The sequence below is a fragment of the Pelodiscus sinensis genome, chromosome 4, assembly GCF_052426305.1.
Source record: "Pelodiscus sinensis isolate ZL-2025 chromosome 4, ASM5242630v1, whole genome shotgun sequence".
Classification (NCBI taxonomy): Eukaryota; Metazoa; Chordata; order Testudines; family Trionychidae; genus Pelodiscus; species Pelodiscus sinensis.
Genome location: NC_143055.1, coordinates 4,994,299 through 5,017,132, shown reverse-complemented (window position 1 = coordinate 5,017,132; position 22,834 = coordinate 4,994,299). Strand labels below are relative to the sequence as shown.

Sequence of the window (22,834 nt, the reverse complement as noted above, 5' to 3'; positions counted from 1 at the left end):
GGCGTGGAGCGGCTGCACTGACAGCCTGTGAATTTGGTGTGATAGCCCATCATCAGGTTGAGAGAGCGAGCCGGAGGCCACCCACCGGCCTCAGGACTGCCTACCACTTAGTGCCGTAAAGGAACATTTAGAAGGAGGAGGAGGTCAGCCCAACGCAGGGCAAGGGAGAAGAGGGAGAGTGACCTGATGCCGCCTTAGGGCTTAGCAGGAACATGGCTTGAGTCACTCAGTGATTTTCCTCCCGTTCCTGCTTCCGAGAGCAGGTGATGCGCCCTCTCTGCCTGTTTGGCTTCTGTGGTACGTGAGTATGTGGCTCTGAATCCGGCAGCCCTGCCCTGAGCAAACTCCCAAAGACGCCTGCTCCCATTTCTTTGCCTCTCTCCTGCCCTGACTGTTCATAGATTTTAAGGCAGGATGGGACCCTTATTCACAACTTCATAAATTCCAAGGCCAAAGGGGGCCTGTCCCAGGGTTTGCTACTCACTGCAGAGAGCATAGGCACCCACTGGGAGGGTGCCCTGGGGCTGGAGCACCCTCGGGGAAAGGTTAGGGGGTGCTGATCACTCACCAGCAGCCACGCTCACTTCTGGAGAAATGGTCGGAGGTCAATAGAATGAAGTTCAGTAAGGACACATGCAAAGTGCTCCACTGAGGAAGGAACAATCCGTGTCACACATACAGAATGGGAAGAGACTGTCTGGGAAGGAGCACGGCGGAAAGGGATCTAGGGGTCAGAGTGGACCACACGCTAAATAGGAGTCCACAGTGTGACACTGTTGCAAAAAAAAGCCAACATGATTCTGGGAGGCATGAACAGGAGTGTTGTGAGCAAGACACGAGGAGTCATTCTTCCGCTCTACTCTGCGCTGGTTAGGCCTCAGTTTGAGTATTGTGTCCAGTTCTGGGCACCGCATTTCAAGAAAGATGTGGAGAAATTGGAGAAGGTCCAGAGAAGAGCAACAAAGATGATTAAAGGTCTAGAGAACATGAGCTAGGAGGGAAGACCGAGGGAACTGGTCTTGTTTAGTTTGGAAAAGAGAAGACTGAGGGGGGATATGATAGTGGTTTTCAGGTGTCTAAAAGGGTGTCACAAGGAGGAGGGGGGGAAATTGTTCTCCTTGGCCTTGAGTAACAGGACAAGAAGCAATGGGCTTAAACTGCAGCAAGGGAGGTTTAGGTTGGACATTAGGAAAAAGTTCCTACTGTCAGGGTGGTGAAACACTGGAATAAATTGCCCAGGGAGATTGTGGAATCTCCATCCCTGGAGATATTTAAGAGCGGGTTGGACAGACACCTGTCAGGGATGGTCTAGATGGTGCTTGGCCCGGCCGTGAGGGCAGGGGACAGGACTCGATGACGTCTCAAGGTCCCTTCCTGTTCTAGTGCTCTATTGTTGTGTGATTCTGTCCCCCTCACGTGCCTCAGCCTCTGGTGGCCCCACTAACCAGTTCCTGCTCTGCCGTCCCCTCACTTCCAGGGTGCCACAAACAGCTGATTTGTGGCATTCGGGAAGCTCAAGGAGGGATAGGAGCAGGGATAGGACACGCTCTGTGGAGGTGGTGGGGGAAGAGGCAGGTTGGGGGCTATGGGGAAGGGGACGGGGTGGGGGCAGAGCAGAGGCAGGACAGGGTTGGAGTGGGGCGGGGCCTGGGGCAGGGAGGGTCAAGCAGCCCCATGGCTAGAGGGGAAGTCGGCACCCGTGGCTGTGGGGCCTCCTTGTGGCTCGTCGTGGAACTAGCTCTCCACTAGTCTGATGTTCCCTCTTTCTGCCATCTCTGAAGTTAGGTTACTCCCTCTGCACGACTCGGCCTTCTGGTGGTCACCAAGTCTTGCGATATAAACTCTCTGTCGCTCTTCTGCTCTCTGTCCAGGCCTGCCCTCTGCTCCGTGTTCCAGCCCAGGGACCCGACGTCTAGCAATTGCCATCTGCTTGCTCCCAGACCCTATTGCTATCTCCCTGGATAACTCCTTATGTTTCCTCACAGCCTTCTGGCCCACCCTTGGTCACCACTGAAACCTCCTCTGTTCCCCGAGGCCACTTACCTCTCTGGGTGCTTGCTGGAGCCTGAAGATTGGACTCAAAATCTTTCTGCCAGGCGAAGTCTCATCTATACTGGAGCTACGGTCTGTGGAGCAGAGCAGACGCGCACACCGTGTGAACCTCGCAGCAGCAGGCTGGCTGTTAATCAAGTAGCCCAGAGCAGCCTGTCCGCAGTTCCCAGTTCAAACCAGCCCCATCGGCCACTCCCCTGTTTGCAGAATCCAAACCGATCAGCAATGTCATGGTCATCTCTGAACTCCAGAAACATACAACAGCAACATTGCCAGGCAAAATCTCTGGCCTTGTGCCCCATAAAACGCCTCCTTGTGTAGCACCAGCTCCCCGTCTCTCCAGGGCATGGCGGAAGGGTTCCTTCCAGCTGCCCTCTTTATGCCTAGCCTGGCTCCTCCCCCACCTGGGGTTCGTTAGCCATTAAGCAGTATCATTCCTGCTCTCCTCCTGGTGCAGGATTAATTGGTCCTTTTTTCCTACTTTGGCTTTATGTGGGGTATTGGGAGGGTGGCTAGTCTGACCCCTGCGTAACATGGCCATAGAGCCTCTCTGCACAAAACACTCAGTCTGGATTTAAAAGTGATCATTGATGGGGGATCGGCCCCTGTCCGAGTACGATGCTGTGGTCTAGCCTGTAGGCCATAAGAACGGCCGTACTGGGTCAGACCAAAGGTCCATCTAGCCCAGTATCTTGTCTGCCGACAGTGGCCAGCACCAGGTGCCCCAAAGAGGGTGGACTGAAGACAATGATCAAGCAATTTGTCTCCTGCCATCCCTCTCCAGCCTCTGACAAACAGAGGCCAGGGACACCAATTCTATCCTCTGGCTAATAGCCTCTTATGGACCTAACCTCCATGAAATTATCTAGCTTCTCTTTAAACTCTGTTATAGTCCTAGCCTTCACAGCCTCCTCTGGCAAGGAGTTCCGCAGGTTGACTACATGCTGTGTGAAGAAGGACTTTCTTTTATTATTTTTAAACCTGCTACCCATTAAGGCCAGAGGAGCTCACCCTGTCGTTTCTTCCTCAACCCTATCACTTCTGTTGGAGCTGCTGCGTATCTTTCAGAAGGAGCCATACTTGCCCGTGGACGTGTCTACCAACAGGAGTTGGCCGTTTCAAGACCTGTTGAGACAGGTCAGCCCAAAAAAGCGGGGGAGTGCGTTCCCGCTGCGCTGCGTTTGCCGGTGCGTCTCCTCACACTTATGTCCACACAGCAGCGTGCAGTTTCACTGAATGCACACTAGGCGCTGTGGGTCGGTAGCTCAGTATTCTCCGTGTCACCCAAAGGTTTGCCACCTCGCGGGAACTCTGCGGTGTCCACCTGCTGCCTTTTCCCGGCAGGCTCCTCTTTCTTCGCTACAGCATTTTCCCTTGTTGCTGCGGTGGCTTCTCGTTTACTGCTGCCAGGGCAGCTTCCTGCACCCTCCTCAGGCCTGCTGGATGACTCGGGGGCTTGCTGCTACCTCTGTACAGGACAGTACCCATTTGCTGATGTGCAGTCAAAAGTAAAGCCCCTCTCCTCCTCCCCCGTCTATGCCAGAGGACTCTCTATCTTTTGTGTACTTACAGGGATGCAGACCATGCCGCTCCCCTCCTTTGAGTCCCACCACTGGGTCTTCGTCACCTCCCAAATCAAGTCTAAGATTCTCGTCCGTCAGTGCCCTGCGTGACTCCCCGTGCCACGTTTCTGTCCTGCTTCCTCACCACATCCCTCCTTCCTCATGTGCCCCTGCGCCATCTCTTCTTTCTCTGCTCAAGAACATGCCATCTTCTTCAATCGAAAGATCATTTCCTCTGCCCCCCACCAACCTCTCCCTTTCAGCCTCCGTCCACTGTCTCTGCTAACGCTGGCTCTGGTTCCATAGTTTCCCTTCTCCTGCCTTCCTCTCATCCCATGCTCCTGGACTGCACTCTGGCTTCCTTCTCTCCCTTTGCTCCAGCCCATACTTCTTCCCACTCTCTTCTCCTGTCCTCTCCCCGCTTGCTTTCCAATTTCCTTCCTTCTTCACATCTGAGTTCCGGTGAGTCTTCTGCTGTGTCTGTCCTGACCCACCCTTTGTATTAATTATGTTTCAGGCCCTCTCGTGGCCCCTTTTATGCTGGTGAGTATGAGGCTGAAAGATGAGTCTCATTTAGATCCCTTCCCGAAGGTCTGGATTTCTTTTTGCAGACACTGGCGAGGAGATGGTTCAAATACCACCATTAAGCTGGACCATCGGAATTGTTAGACTGAGTCAAAACCGTGGACCATGGAGGCCAGCATCTTTGTCTCCAAGGAGGTGCTTCAAAGGAAGATGCAGGGAGCCTTACAACAGGCAGCTGTTGGGTAATCTGTCCCCCAGGCAAGTCTCCTGACTCGTAGGAGGTAGTGAGGAAGCGCTGTTGGCTTTTGTGGTGGAGTTCTCAGGGTGGCTTTCTTTGTAAAAAATCCATCACTGAAAAATAAATAAAAATGCCTCGTGGTTGGCGACCCTCCGGTATTGTTACTCTGCAGCTTCCGAGACAGCCCTCAGAGCAATCCCAAATCCCAAATCTGGCGTTGAGTGGGAGCTATTCCCCGTGGGTTTGAGAGGGAGCCGGATCGAACAAACTCAGGGTTGTGCCTCCCGCCTCCCCCTCCCCCCCCGAAAAAAAAATTAGCCAGACCTCAGAAAAGTCACAGGCTGTGTCTACACTGGGCCACTTATTCTGGAAAAGCAGCAGCTTTTCCGGAATAAGCTGCGAGCTGTCTACACTGGCCCCTTGAATTTCCGGAAAAGCACTGACGATTTACTGTAAGAAATCAGCTGCTTTTCCGGAAAAACTATGCTGCTCCCGCTCGGGCAAAAGTCCTTTTTCCGGAAAACTGTTCTGGAAAAGGGCCAGTGTAGACAGCACAGTAATCTTTTCCAGAAAAAAGCCCCGATCGCGAAAATGACGATCGGGGCTTTTTTCCGGAAAAGCGCGTCTACATTGGCCACGGACACTTTTCCGGAAAAGCATCCTGCCAATATAGACGCTCTTTTTCCAGAAATACTTATAACGGAAAACTGTTCCGTTTTAAGCATTTCTGGAAAAAGGTGCCAGTGTAGACACAGCCACAAAGTAAGAGGCATGTACTTAACTAACTTTTGCCTTCTGAGGTTACACTTGCGTCATGGCTTTAAGATTTCTCTGCAACCATGAGGGAAAAAAATAATGTAAGAGTTAAGGTTCTTATATAATCCCGTGACTCCAGGAGGTGGGGCTTTCAGAAAAGCACCAAATGTTGGGTCGCTCGTGGTAAAATCCAGAGCGAACTCTGCTCTCAGCACCGAGCCGACTGCATTGAGGATGATGACAATAAGCAAGTGGGGCAAAGACCCTCCATGAAAAATAGGAGGGGAAAATACTTTGCCAGAGGCAATTGGAGATCCGAAAGAGAAAGTGATGCTATTTTCAAGCTACTAAGCAAGCACTCTGTGGTCCAGAGACTGCCTCTTTGATGTGCCGTCGCAGAATGGGGCCAGATCTTGGTGGTGCTACGAACAAATAATAATTAACTGTATTCATCCCTGGAGTAATTTCATGAGCATTGAGTTACCTCCGTCATGCATTTGGCCCACTGGTCATTATACCTCTGGCCAGCCCACACAATTAAAACCCATGAATAAGTCTCTGCTGGTGGTCCTTCTGTTTGCAATGATTTGAGATCATAAATACCTGTATGTTTCAGTGCATTCTCCTTTTCCTGTTTCCAGTGGTTCCACTTAGTGGCCTGCGGGAAAGAGTTCACAGATTGGGTAAAATAATTTAAAACCTGTAAAAACAAACCCTCATTAGTTTCTTAAATCTAGTCCCTGTGTTGAGAATTTGGGGAGATTGGATTTAAATCCGTATCAACATTTAATTTCATATGCACAGCAGGGTGGCTGCTCTAGACAGAAGATTGAATTCATCTGTGGCACCCAATTGAATTTGACAGTAAAATGTTTTTTATTATCAGCCACTTCACAGCAGTGATTCAACTCAACCTTTTTCTCTTTTCGAAAGCTGCTGCGCCCGCACTTTGCTTTCACATCCTGCGCTCAAAGCTGCACGCAGAGGAGGTCGATAGCAAAACAAAATATGACATCGTGGCAGATCCAGTGAATCAAATCTATAAGCACTGCAGCTGCATTAGAAGTGTAGTGGTACCAGCAGCTGTGGTTAGCATTGTCTGAGCATTTTGAAACCCCAATTTTTTCCAAGCTTGCTTTTGTCAGGGACTCTAGCCCAGACGGTTCGGTTCGTTGTCTGACTGCAAAGAGACAGGCAACACCAGCAAAGTCCAATCACAAGCTCTTTATTGAAGAGTGCACAGAACAATAGAGAGCGGCCCGTCTCCAAAGAGAACCAGCCCCGATTTTAGTAACAGGTAGGCTTATAAAGACAGTTCCGTCGTGTCATAAGCTCTTCACCCAAGCCACTGACCCCCCTTTCTAGAAACTTTTAATATCTATGCATATCTTAGCCAACCATACATTGTGGCCAGAAGCTCTTCATAATGCATCAGCAACTTTCTTATCAATCACAAAAGGCAGGTACCAGGAACAAGGAGACAAAAGAGTCGGGTACAAACAAAGGGCAAAAAATAGGGAGGTAAGATTAGCGAAGGGGAACAAAAACAGGGAGTTTCTGACCAGTTCCCAAAGCAAGCCGCAGTAGGTACAAATATGTAATTTATCACTTATCTTACTTTTATAACCTAAGCCAGCATGGAGGGTTCTGTCTGAACCACTTTCCTGGTTCTGGTCAAGAATACTCAGAGGCCTATGAAATTAGCCTTTGTTAACTTTCCTTAGCATAATGTTGACCAGGCCTTGTTTTTCTGGGCCCAACACTTTCATCTCTGGGGCTTAAATTTTCCAGGACTTGGAATGTATGAGCAAACGCTGAGAATGAAGAAGGGGAGGAAAAGAGAAACATTTGTCTGATTATTTAAAAATGTGTGTATAATGATTCTTTTTGAACACCACCAATACCAGAATGGGGGGGTGATATCATGTGAATGTGGAAAAGGACAGTTTGGCAGAGAAATACTCCAGAGAAGGAGAATCATAGAACACGAGAACTGGAAGGGACCTCGAGAGGACATCAAGTCCAGACTTCTGCCCTCATGGCAGCCCACCATTTAGGAGTGTCACTCTCTGTTCCAGTGGAAACTTGCTTGGATTGAGAAGGGTGCTGTGGGTGTGAAAACTCTAATTGTGTTCACGCAGTGTTTAAATAGTAATGGTGTTTTTCAGCATTTCCCCCCAAAAGGACAACGACACTGCATGTGCATCTGTAACTGACCTGATTAGAAAATGTTGGAGTTTTTTTCCCCCCACAAACAATTTTGATTTTTTTAAGAAAATGTATTGTTTATTTGGTAAGAAAATGGAAATCACTGAAAACCAAAACATTTTCAGCAGCTGAAAATTTTCGGCATTGCACTTTTTCTGGCTGACTCTCACTTAGAAACTGTCAAATGAATTACAGCCAAAACTTTTGAAAAACAGAAAGTTTTTGAGAAAAGCAGACGCTTTCTGCAATAAAATTGTGTTTAGATGAGAACTCGATTTTTTTGTCGGAGTTGTGGGGGGAGGAAATTTTGATGGAAACATTTTGAGCAGCCTTAATCTGTAACCCACACAGATAGATTGTAGGGTTTTGTTCCCCTTTAATAGCTGAGCAAAGACCCACACTGTTGCTTTGGGTTACATAAATGCTGCTACTTAGGGATTGCAGTAAAAAAGCAGTGCCTCTTGTGTCGTTCAGGAAATGGGCGGAAAAGATACAGTTATTGAACCAATGCCTGCGTGATGCAGCACCTAGACCAGCTGATGAGCCTCTGCTAAAAAAGTTGTCTTCTAGCTAATGTAGTAGAGAGATTCATGCATTAAGCTCCAGAGGTCCCAGGTTTGATCTCAGCTGATGATATCTGGGATCTGTTGCTATTACAAGTATATGCTGCCATCTACATGGCTAAACTACTATTCAATCCAAACTCTGCTAGAGGGGTGAGGTTAGCTGGATAGAAAATGTAAACTTCACATTACAGGCAATGCAAAGAAGCCCAGAAGAGTAACACTGTAAGGGATCCCGCCTTTTTTTGGGTGAGTGGCAGTGGAGGGCTGGACGTTGTGGGACAATGGGAGGAGGATGGGAGCATTGGAAAGGGCTACAAGTAAGGTTACCTGAATGAATTCAACTTCTGAATCATTTCCGAAGCAAAGGTCTCTCCCCCTTTCAGTTTCATTCTGTCTCTGTTAGGAGCTCTACTCCTTAATTGCTGCAGGCCCGGGGATGTGCACCACTGTTTGGCGCTAAATGCTCTTAATTTTCTTTCATTTCTCCATCTACAGGTGGGCCTTAATGTTCTGGTTCAGAGAGCAAACAAGTTTACTCCAGCCACCCGTCTCTTGATCCAGAGGTTCGTGCCGTTCCCTGCTGTAGGTAAGCAGTGACATACGTCTATATACTCTTCTGTGTGTGATACAGTCCTGCATATGGATTTAATGCTGTCGAGGCAGACAGGTAGCTTCTGTCTCTGCAATTTATACTGTTGCCTGAACACCCGGCTGGCAGGAATGCAAGGTGTGCAGTGAGCAGCTCGGATGTTTTTATTCTAAACAAAATACAGGACTGAAACACGCTGTTTCAGTGAGAATAACCCGTGTGGGCCGCTCATCCTGTTTGAGGGAAGACTGTGTCAACTCACAGGGCCCGGGCCCAACAGGGTTGTAGATTCGCTTCAAGACAGAGTGGATTAGGGATAGTTGCTTTTATTAATCTTACTACATAACTACTATTACAGGCTTAATACTGTCAGATGGTTACACAGCTACTGCAAAGTGACAGATCAATAAGCATAAGCAGAGCGATGCGTAAAAGAGAGCAACAGGCACTTGGAAATGCTTACACCCTTTCAGTCTGCAGGGAGTCCTGTTCCTGTCACCTCGCACCAGGCCGCAGTAGATGTGGCTCCAGCTGGGGGAATCCAGGGCACCCTCCGAGGTCTAGGTCCCTGGTGAGACTCACTGGACACGAGACTCCCTACACTAGTTATATGACTCTTAATACATTTAAAAAACAGAGGTGCAGCATCTGAGACTGGCCATGAGCCAGGAATCAGTTGATTCCCGGCTCTCGCCCAGTTCCTACCACCCCTCTGTCTCCGCTTCCCCCTTTTAAGCCAGCTCCCTTCCCCCCCCCCCCGGATGTGGGGGGAGAAGCGACTTTTCGAGGGACTAGTTGATTAGTCACTTACAACCCTAATCTGAAGGAAGCTAGTAAGACTTTGGTGTCAACACCGTAGCTCCCTGCTTCTAAAAATCGAAGTTCCAGTGTGCTGTAGGTGCCAAGTGAAATGAGTGTGGTGGTCTTGGCCTCCTCCCTGGTGGTTTGGACATCGCATTAAAATATCCGCTGCACTGTGCGTCATTCTTAAGCCTCTAGAGATGCTGAATCAGAAGTGCAGGAGCATCAGTGGATAAGTCTGAATTGCACTGACAGACGATGTGTGGAGAGGCTGTGGGGTTTGGTGCCACTTGGCGCCATCAGTTCCTTGCTTTTGAGTACGCTCACGGTCTCCCAAAAAGCAGAGGGAGACAGACGTGTGCATGAAAGGACTGAGAGAGGCTGTTGGCCGCGTGGTCTGATTATTGTATAGGATTGCCAACCTGCCTGTTCAACGAAAACAGCTGCTGCACGTCATCCCAGTGAAGCCGCAAGTGTATTTAGGCACCTAACGATGCACAAAGGCACCTGAGCAGGTTAAGGACCTCGCTCTACTGAAAGTCAGGGGGAGTTAGGCACCTTCGCTTAGACAATCCAGGGTCACTACAAGGCTCTATTGTTGGGGGCAGGGGTGTTAACTGTGTGAAAAATGGCAAACATCACAGATATGGGGTTCTTCTGCTTTTTTACACTGGGGAGAGAGGCCGGCTAGCCGTGGCCCATTAAAATCTAGTTTCCCCTCTGGAGTGAAGGCAGAGGTGATGTGTTCTGCTTTATGTACAGAACTCTTGAGTTAAACTCATTGCTCTGACTGATTCCCTGTATGACATGGGGCAAATCACTTCAGGTATGTCTACACAGCAGCATTATTTTGGAATAACTAATGTTATTCCCAAATAACATAGTCCGCCTCTACACTACAAGCTGTTATTTCGACAGAATGTCTAAGTCATGTTGAGCCGGAGGACGTCTTACACCGAGTTCTGTAACGTCATTGTACAAGGAGTAAGGGAAGTTGGAGGAAGAGGGCTCTTTCTCGGACTTCCTGCTGTGCAGACAGTGCCAAAAGCCGAAATGAGCTACTTTGACTTCAGCAACGTAATTGACATAGCTTAAGTTGCATCGCTTATTTCGGCGTTAGCCCTGCTGTATAGACGCACTCTTGCAGACTCATTTTCAGGTAGCTTCTACTTTTGTATGACTCACTTGGGCCTGCGTTTCAGAGATGCAGAGCACTTGCAGCTCCTCTTGACACCAGCTGGAGTGGAAAGTGAGCCCTGCTTCCAAAACTCAGGTCCTGGGTGTCTATGGTTGAGTGCGCAAAAAGGCAGGTCCCAGAATCCATAGCCCGTTCTGGAAATGACATCCTTTATAAGCAAGTAGACTTACCTCCCTCTTGGGGTGCTTGAAGATTAATGTTCATAGAATCCTAGAGCTGGAGGAGACCTCAGGAGGTCACCAAGTCCAGCCCCCTGCTCAAGGCAGCACCAATCCCAACTAAATCAACCCGGCCAGGGCTTTGTCAAGCCGAGACTTAAAAACCTCTAGGGATGGAGATTCCACCCCCTCCCTAGGGAACCCATCCCAGTGCTTCCCCACCCGCCTAGGGAAATAGTTTTTCCTAATGTCCAACCTAGACCTTTCCCGCTGTAACTTGAGCCCATTGCTCCTTGTTCTGCCATCCATCATCACTGAGAACAGCCTCTCTCCATCCTCTTTGGAACCTCCCCTCAGGAAATTGAATGCTGCTATTAAATCCCCCTTCACCCTTCTCTTCCGCAGACTGAACAAACCCAAATCCCTCAGTCTCTCCTCGTAGGTCATATGCTCCAGCCCCCTCATCATTTTGGTTGCCCTCTGCTGGGCTCTCTCCAATGCGTCCACATCCTTTCTATAGTGGGGGGCCCAAAACTGGACACAGTATTCCAGGTGTGGCCTCACCAGAGCCGAATAGCGCACTTGACACTGCTACAGAGGATACAAGAAAGTTTTTCCCTGTATAGAAGGGGTGGCCAGACTTGCGGACCTTCTGAGCTGCAGATGATGATCTTCAGAAGTGTGAGATAGGGATGTGAACGGGTAGCTGGTTCACCGTTCCCTGGGAGCAGCCCCTGCCCATGGCCCACTGTGGGCGTAGGGATACTCCCGCCCCATGGGGCTGCCAGCTCCCAGCCAGTCTTACCTGGCCACGGTTTCTAGACAGCTCGGGTACAACATAGTCTGAGTATTTTAAAGGACTAATCACCAGTCATAAGTCATTGCTGAGTCGGATAATGATTATTAAAGCGATTCCACACATTTAATGAATCTTTTTCTATTTCTGTAGCGGAACACTGAAGTGCTAACTCTTCAGGGCTCTGCTCATTTTAAAAACTTTTCGCTCAAGCTCGAGTCTGCTGCTGACTGATTTTCATCAGTGCTTCAGACCACTGGAAAGTGAGCCCGGCACCCAGACTCTCAGAGCTATCGAGGTGTCTACCTCCCATTGATTTGAGTGAGAGTTAGGGGGCTCAAAACCTTTGAGGAACTGGGCCATAGTGACTGGTAAGGTTCACTACTGCCTTTGCCTGTGTTGCTCAGTGTGCAACATATGGAGCTGAACTTCTAAAGCAGGGGTGGGGAACCTCAGGCCCGGGGGCCGGCTGCAGCCCCTGACTTGCCTGGTGTGACGTAGTGGGGGTACCTTGCTGGTTGCTAGGCTTGGGCTGTGGGTGACTCCCGCTGGCTGCTGTCTGTACCACGGCCCAGCCGAGTAGCTGATGGGACAGGGAGGTCACCTGTTCGACCAGTTACCCCCCAGGGAGAGGAACAAAGGAAGGTGGAATGCAGCCCCTGGCTGGGGGGCGGGGCTGGAAGGGACCGTCTTTAGTTTGTCTGGGAAGCAAGGGAGAAGGGGCAAGGGAGGGGGCTGGGATTGTAGGGCCCAGCCACCCCCCTTCTCAAGGGGGGGCACTGAGGCCTCCTAGCCCCAGTTCCTGTGACGAGATTACATCTGTGCTGTGCTATATCCTGGAGAAGCAATAAACTGCCTCTGTTCTACTGGCTGGTGGAGTCTGTCCGTGCCACTGCGGGGGTGCAGGAGACGGGAAAACCCCAACGCGCCGCCACAGCTGGATCCGGCCCCCGAGGCTCAGGGCTACCCCCCAACATTGGAGAGCCCACGCTGGTGCTCCAGCCCTGCATTATCCCTACACAGGGCTGGCGCACACAAAATCTACTAGCCTGGGACCCCGTAGGCTGTGGTGTGGAGAGGAATGTGGGGAGGGTCTTTCTCCTTCTCAGTCGGGGGCCACACCAGTGAGGGTTTGGTTGGTTTTTTTCTTTTTTTGCTTCTAACTTGTGTGTGGCCCCCCGACTGACTTTTCTGTGGGTCAGTGGCCACCAACCAAAAAAGGGTTCCCCACTCCTCTTCTAAAGGGCAATCGCCCCAGCTCAGGCTCCATTTGTGGGCACCAGCTTTGAATGTGTAAGATACTGTTTGTGCCTCATCACTACTGCGGGCACACAATAGGACTTGCACGTATTTTTCAAAGCTGCTGCACCTGCACTCTGCGTCCACACCCTGCATAGTGACCCACAAGGAAGGTGGTCTGTCGCCGACTTGCATCGTGGTGAGTTGGAACGATGCCATCAGAGCATTGGCAGTCCCAGAGAGAGTCTCTCTCTTTTTCTCAGTGACATTTTCCTCAAAACTGAGAGTGATTCTGCAAAAGTTTTGGTTCCGATGCAAAAAGGTTCATTTCAGAATTCCTGGATCAATTCTCATTATGATCCATAGAACATACTAACTTCCTTCCTCTGACCTCAGCTGGCATATCTGGTTTGACCGAGCTGCCCAACGGGAAGTCTTATCTTGGACTAACACACATGACATGCCCTACTAATGTTTATTACATCTGCATCCTCTTTCTCCAAAAATCTCAAAGATTTTTACAAACATGATCATGATCCTTGTTCTGCACATGGGGAAATTGAGTTTTAGGCAGCAGGTTTAAAACGAACTAAAGGAAGTTTTTCTTCACGCAGCACACAGTCAACCTGTGGAACTCCTTGCCAGAGGATGTATTCCTGGAGGTTAGGTCCATCAGTGGCTATTAGCTAGGATGGGTAGAAATGGTGTCCATTTCTCTGTCAGAGACTGGGAATGGGCGACAGGGGAGGGATCACTGGATGATTCCCTGTTCTGTTCATTCCCTCTGGAGCATCTGGCATAGGACACTGGGCTAGATGGACCTTTGGTCTGACCCCGTCTGGCCACTCCTATGTACATAAGCACTGTATTAAAACCAGTTACTCTGGTTAGCATATGTGCAGAGGTGAGCAAGAAGCTTTGTGGATACTCATTTCAGTTTCTGCAGAGGTCACATGGTGGGTCGGGGCAGAGCTTGGAGTAGAACCTGGGTCTTCTGCCTCAAAAGTTCTTCCATCTAAACAGCAGACAGTGCTGCCCCAGGAGTGTCCACCGCTCAAACCGAGCGTTTGTGTGTCCCCAGGCAAATAAATACAGGATGACGTGAAAAGGATGCCAGAGTTGGAAGGGGCTCGTTGAGTGTGCAGGTGAGATGATGCACTGTGAACTGTTCAATATTTGCATGTTCTCCTCAGTGCACAGGGATCCCTCCTTCATCCGTTTCTCCCAGTTCAGGTCCGGTGACTGAACCAGCCCTGATTTATTCACCACCCAGCCTGTACCGCGAGTGAGGAAAAATAGCATGGAATCATGTAATAGATTGTATCATATAGCACACCCCATGTGCAGAATACATTTTATTGTGTGCACCAGTGCATGGGAAGGTGTGCGCCACCATAAGAAACACATGGTGCCGACTGTGAGCACTCTGCCAATCAGCTGGGCGGCACCTGAGTCTCTGCTGGGCTGCCGCCCAAGTGCCAGCTGCTGCCCAGGTCGTGACTGCTCTAAGGCTGCCCTCCTGCCATGCAGCGAAGTGCTCTGCTGTGACTGGCAAGAGACCCCGCCCCTGCCCGGCGCTGGTTGGCTGAGAGGCACAGCAGGACACGCCTCTCCCAACAGCCGCAGCAGGAGTGGAGGTGCTGGGTGGTGTATCCCAGCCCTGACCCCCAGCGTTGCCGTGGCCTGGAGGTTGGGAACCGCTGGTCTGTCGCACGCTCCCTGAATAATCTTGGGCAGACCACATGGCCACATTAGGTCTCGGTTTCCTCATCTGCAATATGGGGCTAAAGATACTCCCTTGCTTTTAAAAGGCACTGTGAGATCTAGGAGTGAAAATGTATCATGAAAATCCCAATCACAATGGGCACAGCTGTCTCAGATGTGCGTTTAATGGGAAGTTGTCTTGTAACCATTCTTTTGTGTTCTGCATCCAGATGGCATTAAAGCTTCGCTGTAAATTTCAAAGCCTGATTTTTAGACCAGGCTTGGATCAGCAGTGTATGTACGCGCACTCTGCCACCAGGTGGTTCTATTTTTACACGGAGGTGTTAGGAGAAAGAGGTTAAGCTGGCGTCAGAATTGATTGGGGACCCTAATTAATTTGTTTAGCCCTTAATTAATTCTCTAGTTCTTATTTTATTTGTGTACTGTCGTGCTTAATTGTGTGCCAGGACATCAGGAATCCTCCCATTAATTACTGTTGTGTTGTTTGGAGAGCTGGAAGTTATTGGTTTGGAGACCTGGGCAAACTGCTTAATTAAGGGTTTGTCTTCATATTCGCTTTCAACTACCAGCCTCCAGAAATGATCTAGATTTAATCGTGTGATGACATGGGTCCAGATGCTGAGCTGATGTCAGCTGGTGTCACTCTACTAATGTCACTAGGACAGTTCCATCCAATCTGGTTCACTGACTTTGCTGGCACCGATTTACAGCAGCCAGGAGTCTGAATTGTGGTATGTTGCTCAGAGGGGGCTTCTAGAAATTCTCTTCTCATACCAATGAATTATGCTCACTCCCATCCTTAGCCTCTTTCCTCCCACATGTGCTCAAAAGTGGTAGAACACCAGTAAAAGGCACCCACCTCTAGGGTGGAAGGCAGCCACTATCCTGTGTCCACTAGCACATGTTTCACGCCAGGTTGAGGGGATAAGATTTTGGCCAGAGACAGAGTATGTCTTCACTGCAGTTTCCTTGAACCCAGGTGTGATGTAGTAAGGGAGCTGTCTGCTCTGTAACCTGGGGTTCCCCTTCATTGTGACGTGTGATTCCCAGACTCACCCACATGTATATTGGCCCACACACCTAGTCCCGGCTTGAGCAGGTAACAAGGCTCTTCCCAGGGGAAGAGACAAAGAAGGGAGGCGGAGACGAGCACCTGGCTGGGGGGCAGGGTCTGGGAATGAGGCAGTGTCTGGCTGGGAAACATGAAGGGAACAGACTAAGCTGAGCGTTTGAGGGGGTCATGGACCCAAGGGGTCTGAGGCATCCTGGCCCTGTCTCCTGTAACCACATCATGTCTATGCTGTGTTGTACCCTCTGTATTCTACTGGCTGGTGGAGTCTGATCTGGCTGCTACAGGGGTGCAGGATCGGGGGGACCCCGACGCGCCGTCACGCCAGGTAACTAGGTATGGGAATCGTCGCGGTCTAAGAGTTCCATCCTGCACTTGGGACGGAAGAATCCCAAGCATTGTTACAGGCTGTCGACCAACCAGTTAAGTAGTAGTTCTGCAGAAAAGGACCTGGGGGTTACAGTGGATGAGAAGCTGGAGATGAGTCAACAGTGTGCCCTTGTAGCCAAGAAGGCTAATGGCATATTAGGTTGCATAAAGAAGAGCATTGCCAGCAGATCCAGAGATGTCATTATTCCCCTTTATTCGGCTCTGGTGAGGCCACATCTGGGCTGTGTCTAGACTGGCCAGTTTTTCCGGAAAATCAGACGCTTTTCCGGAAAAACTTGCCAGCTGTCTACACTGGCCGCTTGAATTTCCGCAAAAGCACTGACTTCCTACTGTAAGAAATCAGTGCTTTTTGCGGAAATACTATGCTGCTCCTGTTCGGGCAAAAGTCCCTTTTGCACAAAACTTTTGCGCAAAAGGGCCAGTATAGACAGCTGAGATTTGTTTTCTGCAAAAAAGCCCTGATCGCGAAAATGGCGATCGAGGCTTTTTTGCGGAAAAGCGCGTCTAGATTGGCCACGGACGCTTTTCCACAAAAAGTGCTTTTGCTGAAAAGCATCCGTGCCAATCTAGACGCTCTGTTCCGAAAATGCTTTTAACGGAAATCTTTTCTGTTAAAAGCATTTCTGGAAAATCATGCCAGTCTAGATGTAGCCCTGGAGTATTGTTTCCAGTTCTGGGCCCCCCACTACAAAAAGCATGTGGACGCACTGGAGAGGGTCCAGCGGAGGGCAACCAAAGTGAGTAGGGGGCTGGAGCATATGACCTACGAGGAGAGGCTGAGGGAGTTGGGTCTGTTTAGTCTGCAGAAGAGAAGAGTGAGGGGGGATTTGACAGCAGCCTTCAACTTCCTGAAGGGAGGTTCCAAAGAGGACGGAGAGAGGCTGTTCTTAGTGGTGACAGATGGCAGAACAAGGAGCAATGGTCTCAAGTTGTGGTGGGAGAGGTCCAGGTTGGCTATTAGGAAAAACGATTTCCCTAGGAGGGTGGTGAAGCACTGGGATGGATTCCCTAGGGAAGTAGTGGAGTCTCCATCCCTAGAGATGTTTAAGTCTCGGCTTGACAAAGCCCTGGCCAGGTTGATTGAGTTGGGATTGGTTCTGCCTAGAGCAGGGGGCTGGACTTGATGACCTTCTGAGGTCTCTTCCAGCTCTATGATTCGATGATTCTATGAACACTGCAGTGCTATTTTGGGATACTTGTGGTATCCCAAAATAACTTCAGTGTCTTTGAACACGCCTGTTATTTCGAAATAAAAGGGGCTCGCTATTCCACGAGGATTAAGGGATGTTTCAGAATAGCAGTTTATTTCGAAATTAACGCAAGATAAACTAGGCAAATTGTGTAGTTTATTTCGAGCAAAGGGGGCAGTGTAGACACACCCTAAGGATGTGAGTGTTCAGCCATTAAGCTACGGTCAAATGACACCTGTGTAACCATGTCCACACTGGTTCTACAGTAATGTAGTGCCTCTTAGGCACTAAGATTGAGAGAGATCTCCTGGGTCCGAGTACTCCACTGAACTGTGTCACTCTGTGAATCCTTTGCAGTGTATTGCGGGAGAACTTACTTCTCTTTCTGGATCTCTGTGCAGAAGACTGAGTAAGCCAGTGCTGTAAATAGACGCGCTTCTAGATAGTTACACTGCTAGCAAGGCACGAATCCAGCCCGGCATACCGAGGGCCTGTTCTAGCTGTCGGTATCAATGCAGCTCTCATTTGCATTTCGGCACAAACACAGGCCCTGAGATGCAGTGGAGGCCGTGGCTTGTTGCCTTGGGAAGGCAGGGGCAGGTCTTGTTGAGGAGACCGTGCCAGAGGCATGCAGCAGTGGAACAGGGGGAAAAGTGGAGGCAAACTTCCGCACGAGCAGGCCACTTGCATGGAGCTGTGTGAGGCGCTTGCCCTGGCCCTTACACCTCACAACTTGCATCCGAGGCAGGCCAGGCCGGTCTAGACCACTTGTTGTTGCCGCCTGGTAGCGGCCTCTCTTAGACTGCTGCAGATCGGTGGCTACCTTGTGTGGTGGTGGCAAGCCGGCGGTCAGTGCTGTGGCCATGGGGATGCATGGTTTGGTGGCTGTTGTGATTTGCCCATAAGTGGTGAGGATTGCTCATGTCCCCAAAATAATTACTGGCTTTGGGAGAATGGGACTGAGAATCCTAGAATACTAGGACTGGAAGGGATCTCGAGAAGTCATCAAGTCCAGTCCAGTCCCCTGCCCTCACGGCAGGACCAAGCACCATCTAGACCAGGGCTACTCAACTTTGGAAGCCCCGGGGGCCACAATGATACTCACGGCACATACCGAGGGCTGCAACAGAAGTGTGGTTGCACATACATGCAAATATAGATGCAAATAGCTTCTTTCACACTGGTAAGCTGGCAAGGTTAAGGCAAGACGACACAACAAGTAGGCCCCATTTAAGTCAGTTCTGCTGATATTAATAAAATGCAACATTTCCCCAATTTCCACCCCTAGGTCAGCACTTTGAATGAGCAATGACAGTCCAGGAATGTAACTGCTAAAAACTATCTCAACTCAAGACCATTCTGTTGGCCACTTTTTTGCTTTGGCTCCCACCTGTGAGCCCCATGTAAACCCAAACTGTGCCACAGTCTGCAAACAAATGAGCCGCCAGCTTCATGTGGCCAATGGACCACATGTTTAACCTTGATCAGATCATCCCTGACAGGTGTCTGTCCAACCTGCCCTGGAATATTGTGTTCATTTGGCACACCGCGGTTGACCACAGAAGGGGATTCACATGCACCGACATGGGATGTGCCACAAGGTGCATGACACCAGAGGAAAAATTCCAGAGTGTTTTAAATGTGGACCAGGAAGGACTTTCTTCCCTCCCAATAGCATGGCTAGCAGCGAGGTGTCTCTGCCCACTGCTGCTTTAGGGACTTGGGTTCTCCTCCAGCTCACTATGGGACCATCTGGCAGAAGAAGAGTTAATTACCCACTTTGCAGCTGCAGGAAGGTGATGGGCTATGACTTCGACTGACAGCCAGCCAGTTGGCGCTGCCTAGAAACCATTTGACCGGCAATGCCCGTAATACCATTGTGTTCTCAGGGCATGCTGCAAGCGGCACGGCGTATGTGAGGCTATGGGGTATCCTTTCACCAGGAGTGAGTCACAGACTGTGCTGGTTTACAGACGCAAAGCAGGCAGCCAGAAAAACATGGGGTCTTGGCCCAGGAGAGTGAGGGATGTCCTGTGAGCCCACAGCCTTCCTTACAGTGGAAACGCCCTAACGTGGAGTTGTGTGTGCTGTGCATATCAATGTATCCGCTGCCGTTCGGACTACTAAAAGCTTTCATCTGAACTTTGTGCCTTTTCCCCAGTTGATTGTGCAGACAAATACTTTATGTGAAAACAGCACCAGCATCCCCTCTGACACTGTGCTAGGAAAAGGACAAAGCCTGCACTGAGCTGTAAACACCCGACAAGCCAGACGATCAATGCAGTATTGCAGGAAATGGAATTGCACTCACCGGTGGATGAGTTCTCTCCCTCCCTCCCTCGGATGCACAGTGGTAGCATAAGCACGTACATCTGCCCTTGTACTTTCCGCTGCAGGAATACGCTCATTGGCTCAGACCCCTCTCGGAATTCTTCCTGGGCTTCATGATGAAAAGAAGTCCACAATCGATTGGTGGGAAAGTGCTTGGGGGAAACTGAGTCACGGCAGTTCAGTGACTTGTCCGAGGTCAGGCAGCGAACCTGTATTAGAGGACAAAACCCCATTCTCCTTGCTCCTGCTCTTATTGCAGTGTCCCGGAGGACTCACTGTGTACTACATTTATTGATAGCATCTCTCTCTCTGAGATGGGTCTGCTAAGGAAATGGACTTGTCACAAAATAAACAGCAAACCAAGGAGCCTGAGCATATTGTTTGATTCTGGAGGGACCTGCTGCCTTCAGGGAAATCTCAGGCTGGGAAGATACAACTCTTGTGTCCTCATGTGAGCAGCTGGTTGCAACTTTCATCCTTTTGTTATGACAGGAATATCACGCCCCCTAGGGTTCAGAAGACCAATCATCCTTGTGGAGATACACTGTGATACACAAGATCAGGTAACTTGTGTCCCTCAGAGAAGCAATTTTTGTAGTTCCACTCTTCTCCCCACCCTCCCACCCCACGCACATACCGGCTTGTTCTTTCATTAACCAGTCTTCTTCCTCTCTCTTGCAGATGCTGAATGTGGGAAGATGATGAATCTCATTGTTTCCAATATAGCATTTGTAAGAGCGCGCACTGGCCCATAGAGTGATCACAGACTCTTAGCACACTAGAACTGGAAGGGACCTTGAGAGGTCACTGAGTCCAGTCCCCTGATCTCATGGTAGAACCAAGAACCGTTTAGATCATCCCTGATAGATGCCTCTCCAACCTGCTCTTAAATATCTCCACTGATGGAGATTCCACAACCTCCCTAGGCAATTTATTCCTGTGTTTAACCACCGACAGAAGTTTTTCCTAATGGCCAACCTAAACCTCCCTTGCTGCAATTTAAGCCCATTGCTTCTTTTTCTATCCTCAGAGGCCAAGGAGAACAATTTTCTCCATCCTCCTTGTAACACCCTTTTAGATACTGAAAACCACTATCATGTCCCCTCTCAGTCTTCTCTTTTCCAAATTAAACAAGCCCAATTTCTTCAGCCTTCCTTCATAGCTCGTTTTCTAGGCCATTAATCATTTTTGTTGCTCTTCTCTGGACCTTCTCCAATTTCTCCACATCTTTCTTGAAATGTGCTGCCCAGAACTGGACAAAATACTCCAGTTGAGGCTTAATCAGTGCAGAGCAGAGCGGAAGAATGACTTCTCATGTCTTGCTCACAACACTCTTGTTAATGCATCCCAGAATCATCATATTGTTTTTTTGCACACTGTTGACTCGTATTTAGCTTGTGGTCCACTCTGACCCCTAGATCCCTTTCTGCCGTAATCCTTCCTAGACAGTTGCTTCCCATTCTGTCTGTGTGAAAAGGATTGTTCCTTCCTAAGTGAAGTACTTTGCATTTGTCCTCATTAAACTTCATCCTGTTTACCTCAGACCTTTTTTCCAATTTGTCCAGATCGTTTTGAATTTTGACCCTATGCTCCAAAATTGCAACCCCTCCCAGCTTGGTATCCTATGCAAACTTAATAAGCATCCTCACTATGCCATCATCTAAATCATCAATGAAGATATTGAACAGAACTGGTCTCAAAACAGACCCCTGCAGAACTCCACTTGTTATACCTTTCCAGCAGGATTGTGGGCCATTAATATCTACTCTCAGAGAGCAGTTATCCAGCCAGATATGCACCCACCTTATAGTAGCCCCATCTAGGTTGTATTTCCCCTAGTTTATTGATAAGAAGATCATGTGAGACCATGCCAAATGCTTTACTAAAGTCTAGGTATGCCACGTCCACCACTTCTCCCTTATCCACAAGGCGTGTTATCCTATCAAAGAAAGCTATCAGTTGATTTGACATGATTTGTTCTTTACAAATCCATGCTGGCTGTTACCTCTCACCTTATTATCTTCCAGATGTGTGCAGATGAATTCCTTAATTACCTGCTCCATTATCTTCCCTGGCACAGAAGTTAAACTAACTGGTCTGCAGTATCCTGGGTTGTTCTTATGTCCCTTTTTATAGATGGGCACTTAGACCTTTTCCAGTCTTCTGGAATCTCTCCCAGCTTCCATGATTTTTCAAAGATGTTGGCTCAAGGCTCAGATGCTTCCTCTATCAGCTCCTTGAGTATTCTAGGATGCATTTCCTCAGGCCCTGGTGACTTGCAGACATGCTGAAAAGAAATGCAATCCAATGATCCATATTCATCCGAGTGTAAATCTGCCAGGCTAAGGAACATGGGAAGAGAGAGTCGATTTGCAGAGTTACCAGGAACCTTATCTTCAAAGAAACAAAGTTAATGTTATAAACAGCTTGAAGAATGATCCTGAACATGTGCCACCAGACCAACCACGATCGCTGTTCAACTACCCTTTGCCTTGATGCTAACACGTGATACATGCATTGCTACACACATTGCTCGCCTCTGGTGAATGTATGAGGCTGAATTTTGGGATGTGTTGGTTATAAGGCATTGTTTTAAAAACAGAGAAAAGAACCCAAATGCAGCTCTGAAATAAGTTACTGTAGCTATACCACAGTCCGCAGAGTAACATTTATACCAACTCTGACTTAGAGTCCTTTTGTACCCGTTTTCTGTGCTTTGATCAGCTTCCTGCTCTGAAGCATTGTCATGGTGGAAAGAAATGTTGCCTACACTATCCATCTGGTTTTGATGTTTGAGTGGGGGGGGGGAGGGAGAATGCCGTTTGAAAAGGAAAGTAGCAACTGGTCTGTGACGTAGAGTCTAGATTAGCTTGGATTTGAATTCAAACTCCCCCAAAATGTGGGTCCGTTGTGCGCTTGATCTATGAATTTGAGAACTGGGACCTACACGGATCAACCGTACCTGGATACAACAGCAACAGATGTGCAAAGTGAATGCTTTTTGTTCCTGTGTAGCCCTGCAGGGCCAACACAGTAAAGAGAGAAGGAGCTGGATTCTGTTCCTTTTTGTGCTTCATCAGCAGAATTGCCTACTAAGGACTCAAACACACACTTAACTGTGTAGCTGAGTTGATACCTAAGTGCAATTGATTATACAGGGGTAAGCCACTGAAAGCAATGGGATTGCCTCGCTGTTGCTAGGGCCATTATGTAAAGCTAGGGCAGTGGCACAGATGTCACTGGAGGCAGAATTTGACCTTTATCAATGGGGATGATGTGGAACCCAGTTTGGCCTCCTAGGGCCGGATCCAAAGCCCACTGAAGTCAATGAAAAGACTCCCATATGTCAGGCCCCAGCTCCCCGGGCTAAGTTTGCAGGGATTTAGCAAAACTGTCTTTTGATCTAGCTCTGGGTCGAAGTCCATACCCGAGCTCTGAGAT

The 22,834-nt window shown here is 49.1% G+C and overlaps 1 protein-coding gene across 2 annotated transcripts in view; it reads left to right on the top strand.

The window, feature by feature from the left end:
* SFXN5 (sideroflexin 5) overlaps positions 1 to 22,834 on the top strand; it is a 199,691-nt gene that overhangs the window by 104,009 nt on the left and 72,848 nt on the right. For both annotated transcript variants that reach the window (XM_075931041.2, XM_075931042.2), the window contains one exon: positions 8,403 to 8,493. In XM_075931041.2, the coding sequence (XP_075787156.1) occupies positions 8,403 to 8,493 (91 nt within the window). The remainder of the gene's footprint in view (positions 1 to 8,402; positions 8,494 to 22,834) is intronic.